The sequence below is a fragment of the Charadrius vociferus genome, unplaced genomic scaffold (genome assembly GCF_000708025.1).
Source record: "Charadrius vociferus isolate BGI_N301 unplaced genomic scaffold, ASM70802v2 scaffold593, whole genome shotgun sequence".
In the NCBI taxonomy this organism is placed as follows: domain Eukaryota; kingdom Metazoa; phylum Chordata; class Aves; order Charadriiformes; family Charadriidae; genus Charadrius; species Charadrius vociferus.
The window spans coordinates 2,285,099-2,298,361 of NW_009647739.1; the positions used below are offsets into that span (position 1 = coordinate 2,285,099).

The 13,263-nt window shown below is 46.0% G+C and overlaps 1 protein-coding gene across 1 annotated transcript in view; it reads left to right on the forward strand.

Moving 5' to 3' along the window:
• The first annotated feature begins 1,274 nt into the window (after positions 1-1,274).
• XPO6 (exportin 6) overlaps positions 1,275-13,263 on the forward strand; it is a 41,707-nt gene continuing 29,718 nt past the window's right edge. The window contains exons 1-5 of the mRNA XM_009881945.1: positions 1,275-1,364; positions 2,746-2,858; positions 5,857-6,054; positions 8,815-8,974; positions 9,385-9,462. Coding sequence (XP_009880247.1) covers positions 1,313-1,364; positions 2,746-2,858; positions 5,857-6,054; positions 8,815-8,974; positions 9,385-9,462 — 601 coding nt within the window. The 5' untranslated portion in view covers positions 1,275-1,312. The remainder of the gene's footprint in view (positions 1,365-2,745; positions 2,859-5,856; positions 6,055-8,814; positions 8,975-9,384; positions 9,463-13,263) is intronic.

The following is a 13,263-nucleotide window of genomic DNA, read 5'->3' on the forward strand; positions in this document are numbered from 1 at the left end:
TTTCATCCCAAGTCATGAAAATGCACGGTGCCCTCCAGAGCATCCGTTTCCAGTCGCTTGGAGAGCAGAGCTGCCTTCCTCTTCCCACGCTGTCGTGTTGAGTTGTCGGTTCTCCTGGGGGGGGGGTTAAAGCCAACGCCGGGCTGTTGGAGGAGGATCTACCACCGCACAGCCTGTGGTGGTCCATGGAGAAACGGGAAGGAGCGGAAGCCCGTAGCTCTTCTGCAAGTTGGCTCATTTGCTCATCTCTTTGCCAGTTGTGGGGTTTGTTTCTGTTTTTCTTTTTGTTTTTGTTTTTTAAGGCAGAACTTTCAGTTTTCTTTAGTGGTTTGCTTTGTTTCTGTGCAGAGGCAGGTCGGGCCTTGGGTCTCGATGCATTTATTATTGATAGCAGGCGTTGAAAACATTCGAGGGATGACTAATGGCACGGTCTGTACCGGCGCAGTGCTGTTTTCTGGGGCTCTCCATTATCAGGCTTGGACTGGAAGGGGAGCGTGGCCCAGCTGGAGAGGCTCAGCTCGACGGTGAGCTCTTACTAGAATAAAACCATCCCAACTCCAGAGAGCTGCAAAACTCTGGTGACCTTGCGGCGGCTGTATCCCAGTTCTGATAGTGGGACTTTGCAACGGCTGTCTACTAATTCTGATAGTTCTTTTTAGGACTTAAAACCACTGAGCTATATAACTGATGGAATCCAATAAAAGCTAGATTTGGGGTGGGGGTATGTTCTTCTCAAACCAAATTGCTGAGTATTGCTTTTCAAAGTGCTGGAAATGCCTTTATCTTTCAAGCTGTTGCTTCCTGAGCACCTTTGGTGTCGTGGGAGGCAGCGTGGCACTGGGGCAAAGATTGGAGTAGGTGTCAGGAGTCCTCGAAGTTCATGTTTCCCGCGCTATCGCTGTATTTGTCATCTCTAAACATTTGAAAGCATCTTCACTTGAACTTGCTGTCTTTGTGAGAGTTATTTGACATGGACAACAACTTAAAATTACTAAATGCCACCAAAAAACCCAAAAGGAAACTTCTCGTTTTCATTCGTTAACACAGTTGAGCAAATGGTCCTCAGTGTCCAAAGCTTTCACTTGCAGTAGACAAATCTTGTTGGTACTTGACACCAACAAGCAGTTTAAATTACAGATTATTTTGTCCTCCACCTGGACTCCGTGCTCTTGTTGGTTTTCAGGTCCATCTGTGATGTGAACGATAGTGACCTCCTGAGCGCAAGTCAGCGTGGAAGTTAGTTTTAACTCTTTCCTTTCAATGTCGTTCCCAGGCATCTGAAGAGGCTTCGCTACGGGCTTTGGAGAGTCTAATGACAGAGTTTTTCCACAATTGCACAACGAATGAGCGGAAACGCGAGATAGGTGAGTTCATGCCACTTCCAAAGGATGGTCGCCTTTGCTTTCTGCTGCCTCTAGATCTCAGCAGAGGTGACACGGTCATGTTAAATACAGATGGAAGTGCTCTGTCTGGGACCGAGCTGCTGTCTTAGCCTCTCCTGCTTATGTGTGAACTTGAAGTAAAGGCTAACATAGTTTGGGTTTTGAGGTTCCATGGCAGGACCTATAGATAATTAAGATGTTGGTAACTGTTTACTGCCAGGAGCATGGAGATGTAGTTTTTTATCAAGGTTGGTAAGTTGGTTAGGGTAGGAAAAGGATGGGACTTCTCTTTTTCCTGTTGTCAGACCGCACGTCCTGGAAAACCTCTACCTTCTGCCTAGAGATGGAGCGTGGACTTCAGATTTGTTCAGCATTGAGAAGGGAAAGTAGAAGACTGTCCTAGTTTATTCCTACCTGGTGTTTCACATTAACAGTGATGTTTCATTTTTGCTGGTATTATTAAAATCTGTCCTTCTGAAAGCCAGCAGAGATCTTACAGGTGCTCTAGATGAGCTTCTCGCATCCGTGTGGTTCATGGCTCTAAGTAGGCTGGTTGCTTTTATTCTCAAACTTCTGTCATCTCTGTAACTTCAGTGCCAAAAGTATGATCAGCATCAAAGACTTCTCCCAGAAATCTGCCAAAATAGAGAATGAGCAACTAGGCAAGGTGGTTTTGGTTTTTTTCCTATTGGGGGATCTCCTGCTGTGGGAAAGCTAAAAGTCTTCAGCATCCCATTTTCCTGCTTGAGTTGCAGGACAGAAACCAACTGATGAAGGCTTAAACTTGGTTAGCCTGTAAATGCCCTTGGAGCTTTTCCCTTTGCCACATTTGGTACGTAGTCGCTTGATGTGAGTTGACCAAACCCCATACCCGAGTGTTGGGAGAGGGCTTTGGTATGCTGACCTGCAACGGAGTCAATGGCTCTCGGAGCAATTGCATTAAAACAAGGACATTTTATAACCCTTGGCATGATCTGAAGCACTCCTAGTCTTTCACAGTGACCTGCTGTCCCGGCATTTGGCTTTTGTAGTTAAAATGGGGCTGCTCATCATAGAATTTGTGTGAGATTTGTTTTAATATTCAGCTAGTAGTCTGGTGTAGTATTTATGTCAAAACTGTATTCTAAAATGACATACCTATTTTGTTTTCATTAAAGCCTATTGTTAGATTGCTTTTAATACTTTGGAGTGTGATATTATTATTATTGTTATTTATTTTTTTCCCCCTCCTCCAGGTTGGTTGAGTCATTCCCTGAACATGGGTTTTCTTCCGCGCTCAGTGTGTTGTCATGCTGTCAGTATACATTCTTATGGGTTTTTTTTCCCAGCTTTAATGTAATTTTTTAATACTTTATTTTTTCAGAGGAGCTTTTAAATAACTTTGCCCAGCAGATAGGAGCTTGGAGATTCTGCCTCTATTTCCTGTCGAGTACAAGAAATGACTATGTGATGATGTACAGTTTGACTGTGTTTGAGGTAAGCCGTGTACTGTTGCCTGCTCAGTGCATTTTCTGTCTGGGGCTGTTTCGTATGGCGATCGATTTTATATGAAAATGTTTGTCGAAGATGGCAGTCCCTAGTAAGTAGGGTGATAAAGGATGCTTTTATTGCTCTCTCCTAGGGAAGTTGCTTAATGGCAGGCTGAGAGTAGGAGAATATGAGTCTTTGTACACAAATTGAGGAATTAATTTCCTGGCATCTCTCGGTACAAATTACCTAGAGTTTCAGAGGCTGCTTGAGGTTCTGCGCAATGCTTTTAAGAGCGTTACTGCTTTTATACTCTTTTTATGGTCAGAAATACGTGCACGGTTACCTGATACCAGCTACTGCAAACTTCAGTGCGGAGAGGGAAGACAAAGTTGCTTTTATTTTTCTGACGTCTCATAGTTGCGGCTGACGCTCTTGAACTACATCCTGCGAGCTTATGTGCTACTTGTAGTGCTAAGGTCTCTTTTAGAAGACCACATCCCACTCTTCTACCTATTTATAAAAGCACAAAGTTATGGTTAAAAGCCTGAATATTGATTTGTGTATCTACTGGAAGAAACAAAAGCATTTTGTGAACAGCTTTCTTTTATCAACGGATTTCTCGGTGACCAGCGCAGTGTCTTGCCCTAACGATACTGTGGGGTTTGGTCCATGTCACACCTCACTCCGGTCACTTGTGGCCTCTGCGTTGTGTTCTTGGCCAGGTTGGCAGTCTGAGCTGTGCTTCTAAACCAGAGGATTTATAGCCTTTGCAGTGGGCCCCTTTTTAGATAGAGGAAACAAATCTGTTCTTAAAAGTCGTGTTGTTTTGACACATTATCCGTGGTGGTGGTGTTGACTTCTTCACTTTAAAATGTTCCCTTGATTTATCTGGGGTTGCACGGGGAGTCCGGACTCGGTCTGCAAACTGAATCCGGTTTGCCTTCCTCTCAAAAAGGGGTGATGTAAACAAACGGGGTGGGAGTTGTTCCCTGCTCTGGGGATGGATGTCACACAGCAGCCGCCTGCGATAATTAGCCTGATTTTCATGAAGAGGAAAACGTGTTTGATTACTGAGCCTCTGCTTCTCTGGCAGGAGGTGGGGGGCAGAGTAGTACTAAATAAATAATTGTGCCAAAACTAAGCAGAACAAAGAAAATGCTGTCCAAGTGCAGAGTGAGGGACATGAGTCCACAGCTCGGTGGAGAGATTAGGATCTCGCCACTGAGGAGCTTAAATTTCCAAGGTTAACTACTGTAGTGCTGCGCATTCGACTGCTCCTCACAGCCGTAGTCTGTCATCGTCTGCAACTTCATCAGTCTTTCACCAACAGTGAGTATTGAATGTCACAGTGTGTACGTAAACACAAGGATCATTCCCCAAACTTGCCGAGAATGTTGTATTGTCTAGAATGTCTGGGAAATTAAAAGTAGATCTGGAATAAAAGTCCTCACGGCCCCCTTCTGGATGAACCGGTGTCGCTTCTTGCTTTTGGAAACGAGAGCATCTTCCCAAAAGCATTTCACAGATGGAGAAAGCTTCTGCTTTCAGGTCAAATGAGTAGGACAAAACTTAACGGGCATTAGAGCATGAATATTAAAGCTGAAGCATCTTCCAGTTTTATTGGGGCTTCTGAAACTCTCGTTCCCGATTTGCATCGAGGAACTCTCGTTTGGTCGGGTCATTGTTGTTTATAAGCAATACTTCTGGATCTCCTGGGCAATAAAACCCAAAAAGCAACCTCTTTGAGGCACTTAATGGATAAATATACTTCTGTACCTCTACACGGTGAACTGGTGCCTCCGTACAGTACATCCGTACTGTGAATTGGATCCGCTTTGACTATAAATAATCTTCCATTTTCTGCAACAAACCACCCTGCAGTATCTCCTGCTTTCGGGTTCTCTGAGCTGCGTGCCTGCAGATGGGTACAGGCACTGCCTCAGCAGCAGGCCCCCTCACTGACTTATCCAGAGAGGCTCCTAATGCTCCAGAGCCCCTAAATGGGGATCGTAGCATGGCAGGAAAGCAATTTGCAACTCTGCCTTCTTATGGATTTTGTCTGGTTTTAAGTGGACTAAAAGCTTTCCGTTGTAGTGGCAGTGGCTCCGATGGTGATGTTCCAGTTTAGCTTCAGGAGACCGGGGTGGCATCAGAGTCGTCTCAAACTGAACTTGTTTCCCCTCTTTACTTCTTTTTTTTTTTTTTTTTTTTTTTTCTTTCATACAAGGCTATGGTTCCCCCTTTAAAGGGGAAATTCCTAGGGTTCCAGGGTTAAAAGATAATGGAAATACTTTATATGTATGCCAACTAGTTCGGCTTCACTCAAAACCAGTTAAGATGGTAAGGTGCTGGTTGCTGTCACTTGCCAGTTAATAGAAAAGCTGGTGTATTCAAAGAGGTCTTGGGAGCAATTTCTAGGGCATGGAAACCCATCTTTTGTGAGAATCCAGTGTTGGAGGGCTTCTACAAACATGATGTTGTTGTGGTGGAGGTGGGTTTGGGGGTTTTGGTTAGAGCTCATCCCTCTGCAGCGTGTGGCTTGGAAGAGACAAGCTCGGTGAGTTGAGTTCAGCGGGTAGAGTCGTTGCTGTCTTGGGTTGCCCAAATACCCTGTTAGATAGCAGAGCTTATTCCCAGTTAGTAACTGGTGCAGGGTTTGCCCTCTGTTAAGCTGTTCTTGTTCTGCCTGGCTTAGTTTGCGCGCCACCCCTCCGCGCTGTTAAAGGCGTTGGGGTCGGTACTGGACTGCTGAGAAGTGAAAGCATCTTAAATTTCAGCTCTTTACCCGGTGAGCCTGTGCCAGAGCTCTATCAGAACAGCAACGCTTCTGTTTAACCAGCTGATAGCCGCTGCCTTCCTCATCTCCAGCTCTGCCCCTGGCACCAAAGAAGGTTGAACCGCAGCAAAAGTAGATGCTTAAGTTTTTTGAACTGCCCGTGCTCGGTCAGTGAGAGGTGTGGATAGATTTGATACCTACAGCCTTTTCCCTTCCCTTCTCTTCCAGAACCTAATCAATAAGATGTGGCTCGGGGTCCCCTCTCAAGACAAAATGGAGATCCGCAGCTGCCTGCCCAAGCTCCTTCTAGCTCACCATAAAACTCTGCCTTACTTCATCAGGAACAAACTCTGCAAAGTCATTGTGGATATTGGCCGGCAAGACTGGCCCATGTTCTACCATGACTTTTTCACTAACATCTTGCAGGTAAGTTTCTAAAGGGAAAATTTGGTTTCGTTCACGGGGAGACATTATTTTCTTTCCTTAAGTAGGGACTGCCCTTGATGAAGACTAAATAATTACATGAAAAATGAAGTTGCTTTTTAAATTCCTTTTTCTTTTTAATTTTGCAAATAGCCCTGAGCTTCCTGCACGTTACGTTTCTTTCTAGTGTTCCTTTTGACAAAAAACTTACAACAATACTGTGCAAGAAGTATCGACTGCACTTTGAATTTGAAATATTTAGAAGTAGTTGAAAATGAAGGGGTTGGGGGTAGTTTAAAGAAAAAAAAAGTCAGTAAAACTATGGATGCATCACTGGGTGATTCTCAAAAGCGACGTTTCTGAATGTGGCTGTTGGAGATTTTTCACCTAATAGCCAAAGGTACCCTAAAATCTTCGGCACCTCCTCGTGTCAAGTCACTAAGGGGATGCTGTTGGGGTGTTTAAGAGGGCTCATACAGGAAGATTAGGGTGTGTATTTGAGGATCCTGGCTGAGGCGGTGCCATTAGTTTGAAAATCAGTTGGAATTCAGCGTGGTCACAGCGAAGCCCGAGCCAGGCTAACGGCTTGCTGCTGCTGGAGCCTACCGAGGCAAACCTCCTCTTTTGGGTCGAGTACTTTGGTTCCGGTTCTCTTAAAATTGTTCATAATGGGCTTAAAGAAGCTGCGTGTAAACTCAAGTGCTGCGCAGAAGTTTTCTGCCGACATAATTCATAGAATCGTAGAATGGTTTGGGTTGGAAGGGACCTTGAAGATCATCGAGTTCCCACCCCCCTGCCCTGGGCAGGGACACCTCCCACCAGCCCAGGTTGCTCCAAGCCCCGTCCAACCTGGCCTTGAACACCTCCAGGGTGTTGCAGGGTTGGAATGCAGCTCTGCCCGCAGACATGCCGTGAGGCAGTTACTTTAAAAAAAAAAAAAAAAAAAAAAAAAACCACACACTAACTTGGCATAGAGAGGTTGTTACTAACTGGTATAATCTCTTTTCAGATAGCTTTCTGTAATCATGTAGCGCGACATGCTGCAGTTTTTTCCTGAATTGTCAATTTGACAATAAGTACTCCGCGACAACTGTCTGCGTTTACAGTTTTGGCTTTCCTTTCACCTGCTCTGCAATGGAAATGCTTTCTGAGCTTCTGCTTACTTTGCTAGCACTTTGGAGGTTATCTTAAGTGATTGCAGATCCCACTTTGGGTATCTGTTTTTCCTTAAGCCTCTCCGTGTGAACTCGGCTGCAGAAGGAAATGTTCCCATAAATTAATTTCTATAGCAGACACCTTCCAAAAATACTCAGAGAAAGCGGAAGAAGAACACTAATACTGAACTCTGAGACCTCAAAATAATGAGTAGCAGCACGGCAGCAGAATGACTTGCTTTTAGAGTTGCAGACGAGTCCTCTCTCAGGACTTTCTTCTGAGACCATTTGAAGCAGCTGTTTGATTCTTTAAATCGCATCCCAGTACTCTTAAGTAGACTGTAAAGCTTTTGCTGACCCGTCGGAGCGGTGGAGAAGAGAAGTAACTTGGGCTATGGCATTGTCATTATGCAAACCCAGTAATTCTACATAGAAAGTGCTACTTCTTAGAGGTATAAAATTTGTTTGACATTACTGAAGTGCAAGTGCAGGGTATTGCTAAACTTCCTGGTATTGTCAACAAATATTCTGAGAGGATAGGTTAAGTCTCTCTGTAATTTACTAACAAGCTGTGTGTTTCATTTAATTTTCTTCTTTTTCTTTAATTTGCATTCTGTCTGCTCCTGTGCCGTGGTGCTTCCTTTCTGAAAGCCAAGCTCAGGCACATCTAGACTTCCAGAGCGCCTGTTTTCTCTCGGCGTATTTCCCCAAACCGCGTAGCCTGAGCAATAACAACTCAGCCCGTCTCTGCTTTGGTGGCTCAGTGAGATTAGGACCGAAGTCAGCCCATGTTACAGACTTTACGACTTCAAGGATTACTTGTAGTGATTGTGATTGGCTTTAGGCTTTTTCTCCCTGAGGGAGTAGTGCATAAATCATTTTGGATGTTCCAGGTCAGCAGAGAAGAGCAGGATTGAATTGCAGCTGAAAATAAAACTTTGTCCCACTTGAGTGACTCATTAATATCCCAGTGGTTAATGAAGGCAAAAATCATTGCTTTCCCTCGTCCTGTTCTGTCCGTGGTGGAAGTCGCTGTCTGTAGGGCGAATGTGATTTCCAACTGGGACGCGATACAGATGCAAGGAGAGGTGGATCCCTTAGCTGCGTTCTGGTCTCATCCGCTGTCGGCTGCGGCCCTTTCTATGGGAAGGGACGGGCTTTTTAATGGGAAAGTGCTTGGCTGGCGGTGCCGGTCCTGACCTGAGCGTGGCTGCAGCGGCAGCCCCGTTACGTGGCGAAACCGCTGGTGCTGAGGCAATTCTGAGAAGCGGTGATGTCAGCAGAAGGCAGTAAAAAGAAGGAACAAACTGTTACTGGTAAACACGCTGAACAGAGAATGTGTGCAATGACATTATGAAAGCTCTCTTGAAACCCTGAGGATTCCCGTGGTACTTGAACTGTTGCGACACGGCAGATTAATGGCTCGGGGAGTCAAATATTTGCAGTTTTCTTCCCTGCGACGTGCAGCGCCGCAAACTGCGGGAACTGATCCTCTTTGAGTCCTGAAGCACTTACAAACGGCTCGTAGCGTTACTAACCCCCTGTCTGTCAGCTCGCGGCTGTGCGGACTGTTGTCATCACGTGTGACCTCCGTGTGTTTTCCTCTCAGTTAATTCAGTCTCCTGTGACCACTCCTCTGGGACTCATCATGTTGAAAACGACTTCGGAAGAACTGGCGTGTCCGCGGGAAGATCTTAGCGTAGCCCGGAAAGAAGAGCTACGCAAGCTGCTCCTAGACCAGGTGCAAACAGTGCTTGGGCTCCTCACAGGTACGAGTTACGGCGCTCGCAGCGGTGAAACAATTGTCCTCCTTCGCCATCCCCAAGACGCGAGCGAGCTTGCACGGTCTGGGTTCAGTGGAGCAAGGTGTGGGCGATGTAGTCGCTGCTCCTGCAGTTTGAACACTCAGCTCCACCCTCAGGCGCTTGGGTCGGCTTGCCACCACACAAAAATGGTGTACCACAGCAGCTGTATAGCTGCGTACGTCCCCCTCCTTCATAAAGAGGGATTGAGGTGGTGCGTATAAGCACTTGGTAATTTCTTTGGGCTCACTATGAGAAGACAATGTTCCCCGTTCCCTGTGTCCTGCAGTCTCCGGTGTGTTTGTTAGATCAGTCTGTCTGTTTTAGCAGGCTTTTCTGGGGAAAAAAAATAAATAAATAAATGTCTCTTTGGCCAGGTATTTTGGAGAGCATCTGGGACAAACACAGCGTTACTGCTGCCACTCCACCACCATCCCCAACGTCAGGAGAAAGTGGTAAGGACGGCTGAAGCTGAATACTTGTATTATCAACGCTTATCAATCCTTCAAGGGAGGGTGCCCGGGGGATGGGAACAGTCTGTTTCCAGTGGTGCCCAGTGACAGGACAAGAGGGAACGGGCACAAACGTGACCATCGGCAGTTCCACCTCAACCTGAGGAGGGCCTTCTCTGCTGTGAGGGCGGCAGAGCAGTGGCAGAGGCTGCCCAGAGAGGTGGGGGAGTCTCCCCCTCTGGAGCCATCCCAAACCCGCCTGGACGCCGTCCTGTGCCACTGCTGGAGGTGCCCCTGCTCTGGTGGGGGGTGGGATGGGGGAGCTCCAGAGGGCCCTTCCAGCCCTCACCAGTCTGGGATTCTGTATTTAAGGTACAAGATATTATTGCCATGTACTTTAACTTGCAATATCAGGCATAGCTACCTCCCTTTACTCTGTTGCCTTTTGGATTAACCGTTTCTAAGAGCTGTTCATAGGCCATGAAATTTCTGGTTGGAAAGGCAAACCTAACCTGAAGAACCAACTCCCACTGCAGGGGATGCCCCACCGAAAATGCCACCTTGCTGAAGACTGCACCTATAGCTTCTTGTCCTCAGGTGGCCAAAAGCTTTCTGAAGCATCAGTGCAAGTCAGTGAGTTGGCGTTGTCATCTATGAATTTTGGCTGTAAGCACATCAAAAGCCAGAGCGGAGCAAAACTGAAGTCCCAACTTTAAAAAAAGAAAAAAGAAAAAAAAAAAGGTGGTTAGGACTTCGCGTGTATGTTGTGAAAGTTTGTTTTCTACCTATTCCTGTTAGTCTTTTGCGTGGGTGTTTATCTGATCTAAACTTATTTACATACATATTTCTTAGTTACCTGCAAAATGGAGAATATATTTCTATGTCCTTGTAGTTGGGGCACGTTTCGCTTATCCTCCTAAGGCTAAATAGGGGGTAGATATCGGCACAAAGCTGGTCTCGATGAGTGCCAGTGTTTCTTGTGCCTTGATGTAACGCGGGTCGATGTTAAGGTTGAGCTCGCCCGGGTGTTCTCCAGCAGCGTGTGGTGCCTTTGTTCCTGCTTCTTGGAAAACAAAGCGAGAAGAAATACCGTGACGCAGCGAAATCAATATTTTGTGTAAAAGCTCTGATCTCGGCTCTGTCTGCTTTTAACGAGGGGAAAAAAAAAAAAAAAAGGACTTAAGGTCTGGTGGCCTGTAATAACCAGTGGTGCAGAGGGAGGAGATGGAACCCCCGTGGGTGCGATGCCTTTTTCTCCAGGGTCACACCGAGAGCGAGTTGAGCTCGGTGCGATGCGTTCTGTGAGTCAACACGGCTCTGTCGCGTACCTTTGTCTCGCTCGCTCCTCTGTGGGACCTTAAACAGTTAATTGAGAGTTGCAGATCACTTCCTTGTGGCCAGATTGCACTAGTCAGCTTAAGCCTGTGATAAGGTTTTGTTAATGTTTTGGTTAGTGTTAAAACTTTCACGTTTAAGCCTGAGCAGGATTTTAAGGGCTTCTTTCCTGTAGAAGAGCTTAAGTGTATTTATATACAAACCATAAACTTAAATGGGAAGCGATATTTCCTTGGGTTTGGGGGGGTGGATTTTGCTGTAGCTAGCCAAAGTTTAAAGAATTAAAAAAAAAAAAAAAAAAAAAAATGAACAGAAAAGAACGAAACTTGTAGTATGAGTTGGGGAGAGTGCACGTGGTGCTTGGAGAGGGCGCAGGGGCGCCAGCGTCACCCACCCTGGCAGCGCCAGCCTCAGTGCTTCAGTGAGACCTTGGGTAAGACTGGGGTCTTTCACGGTAAAAAGCTGGTTTATGTTAGTATCAGCTATCGGTAGCGAGTGCCTCGTGGCCATTAATGATGCTGTACTTGTACGGGAGAGCTTGCATTGCTCAGTGAGGCCGGGTGCAGGCACAGCCAAGGCCGTGCCGGCAGGAGGGGGAACTGCCCTGGGAACAGCAGGTTCCCGAATTACCTTGGAAAAAAAACTAGCACCAGTTTGTTCTGAGGTGCTGTGACTTAAACTGATGCAGCCCAGAAAAATCTTATTTTGTTGTCTAGAGTTGTAATAAATAAAACCCAAAAAACAGCGGAACAAATTCTGGGCTGAGGGCCAGCAGGAGCCTGTTTGAGATGTCCTCTTGGTTCCTCGGGGAATCGCTGGATGGTGCTTGTGCTGAGGCGGCTTTTCATCTACCTGGGCGTTCGCCTCGTGACTTTAGATCGTATTTCCCCAAGTGAAGGGATGCTGCACTTTTGTTCTGGGTCTTTCCTTTCGGGGAAAACAAACTAACTTCTTACGCAGCATATTTCCAAGATAATTGTTAGTAATTAAAACTATGCTGACAGTTCCTTTAGAAGTTCAGGCTTAATCTCATCAGGTCCTGCCTGTGCAAGCTTGTTTGTTTGAAACTTTCTTGTTTGGGTTTTTTTTTTTTTCCTGTGCTCTGCCTTAGCTACTCCCTCCGTGATAAAACTGATCATACTTCAAGTTCTTGAAGTCCAAAAGGAAGAGCACTGAGTGCTCTTCTCCTCTGCTTTCTCGCTTTCTGTATTTTGTGAAGGGCTCCTCGTCTTTTTCTTCGCTTTCTTTATTAACCGGCTGTCCCTTGGGTCACTATTTGGTGATATGATGGGCGGAAAGAGTCAGAGTGGAGTAAGAGCGCTGGTGGGGTTACTCACACGGAGAACCTATGGGGCTTAAAGCCCGAGACACGAGTCGGTGGCAGTCGCGGCGTTGCACATCTACTGGTCTTTATTTGCAGGCAGAGATAAATGCGTGATTGGAAGGTGAACTGTGGGACAAACACGGGTCTAGTGAAACTCTGCCATTAAATTCTGCCCCGGGGATGTTAATTGTTTCTCTGTCTCTAACATTTGTGAACTCTGTAAGCTGAGCAAGTCTTTTCTACCCACGTATTGTTACATTTGAGTCTCCTTCGTGCAGCAAAGTATTCCCGTTTACTGGTGACGCTTGAACTTTTTTGTCGCTTGGGTGAGGCCACCACCCTTTTCTCGTTATGTTCAGGTGAAATTAAAGGTGTTCCAAAAGGCAAAATAAGCTTCAGAGTCCCTATAAATGTTTAATATCTTCTGTCAGAGCCAAAATCTCTTTAGGAACTTGGAAAGTCTATGCTTCCTTTTTTTTTGCACGGGGAAGCAAAGTGAAATGATTACTTGCAAGTCTTGCATAGTCTTTAAATAGCACTTGAAGATATTGTTAAACTCATTTCTCCTACCACTTAAGCAAAGGAACTCTGATAATGTCCCGTGTTGGGAAACATTTGGGTTATTGCATCCATATAGAATTTTCTCAGCAATAATCTCTCAGCCTCCAAATGTTGTCTTTGCATGATTTATAGCTCTTTACTTGATGAATCCCTTCTTTAGGCATGTTCATAGAATTGTTTAGGTTGGAAAAGACCTTTAAGACCATCAAGTCTAACCATTAACCCAGCACTGCCAAGTCCATCACTAAACAGTGTCCCTCAGCACCACATCTACCCGTCTTACAAATCCCTCCAGGGATGGCGACTCCACCGCTTCCCTGGGCAATCTGTTCCAATGACAACCCTTTTGGTGAAGAAGTTTTTCAAAATATCCAATCTAAACCTCCCCTGGTGCAACTTGAGGCTGGTTGCTCTTGTCCTATCACCTGTTCTTGGGAGAAGAGGCCAACCTCTCCCTCGCTGCCCCCTCCTTTCAGGGAGCTGTAGGGAGCGAGAAGGTCTCCCCTCGGCCTCCTTTTCTCCAGGCTGAACACCCCCAGGTCCCTCAGCTGCTCCTCATCAGATGTGTGCTCCAGACCCCTCAC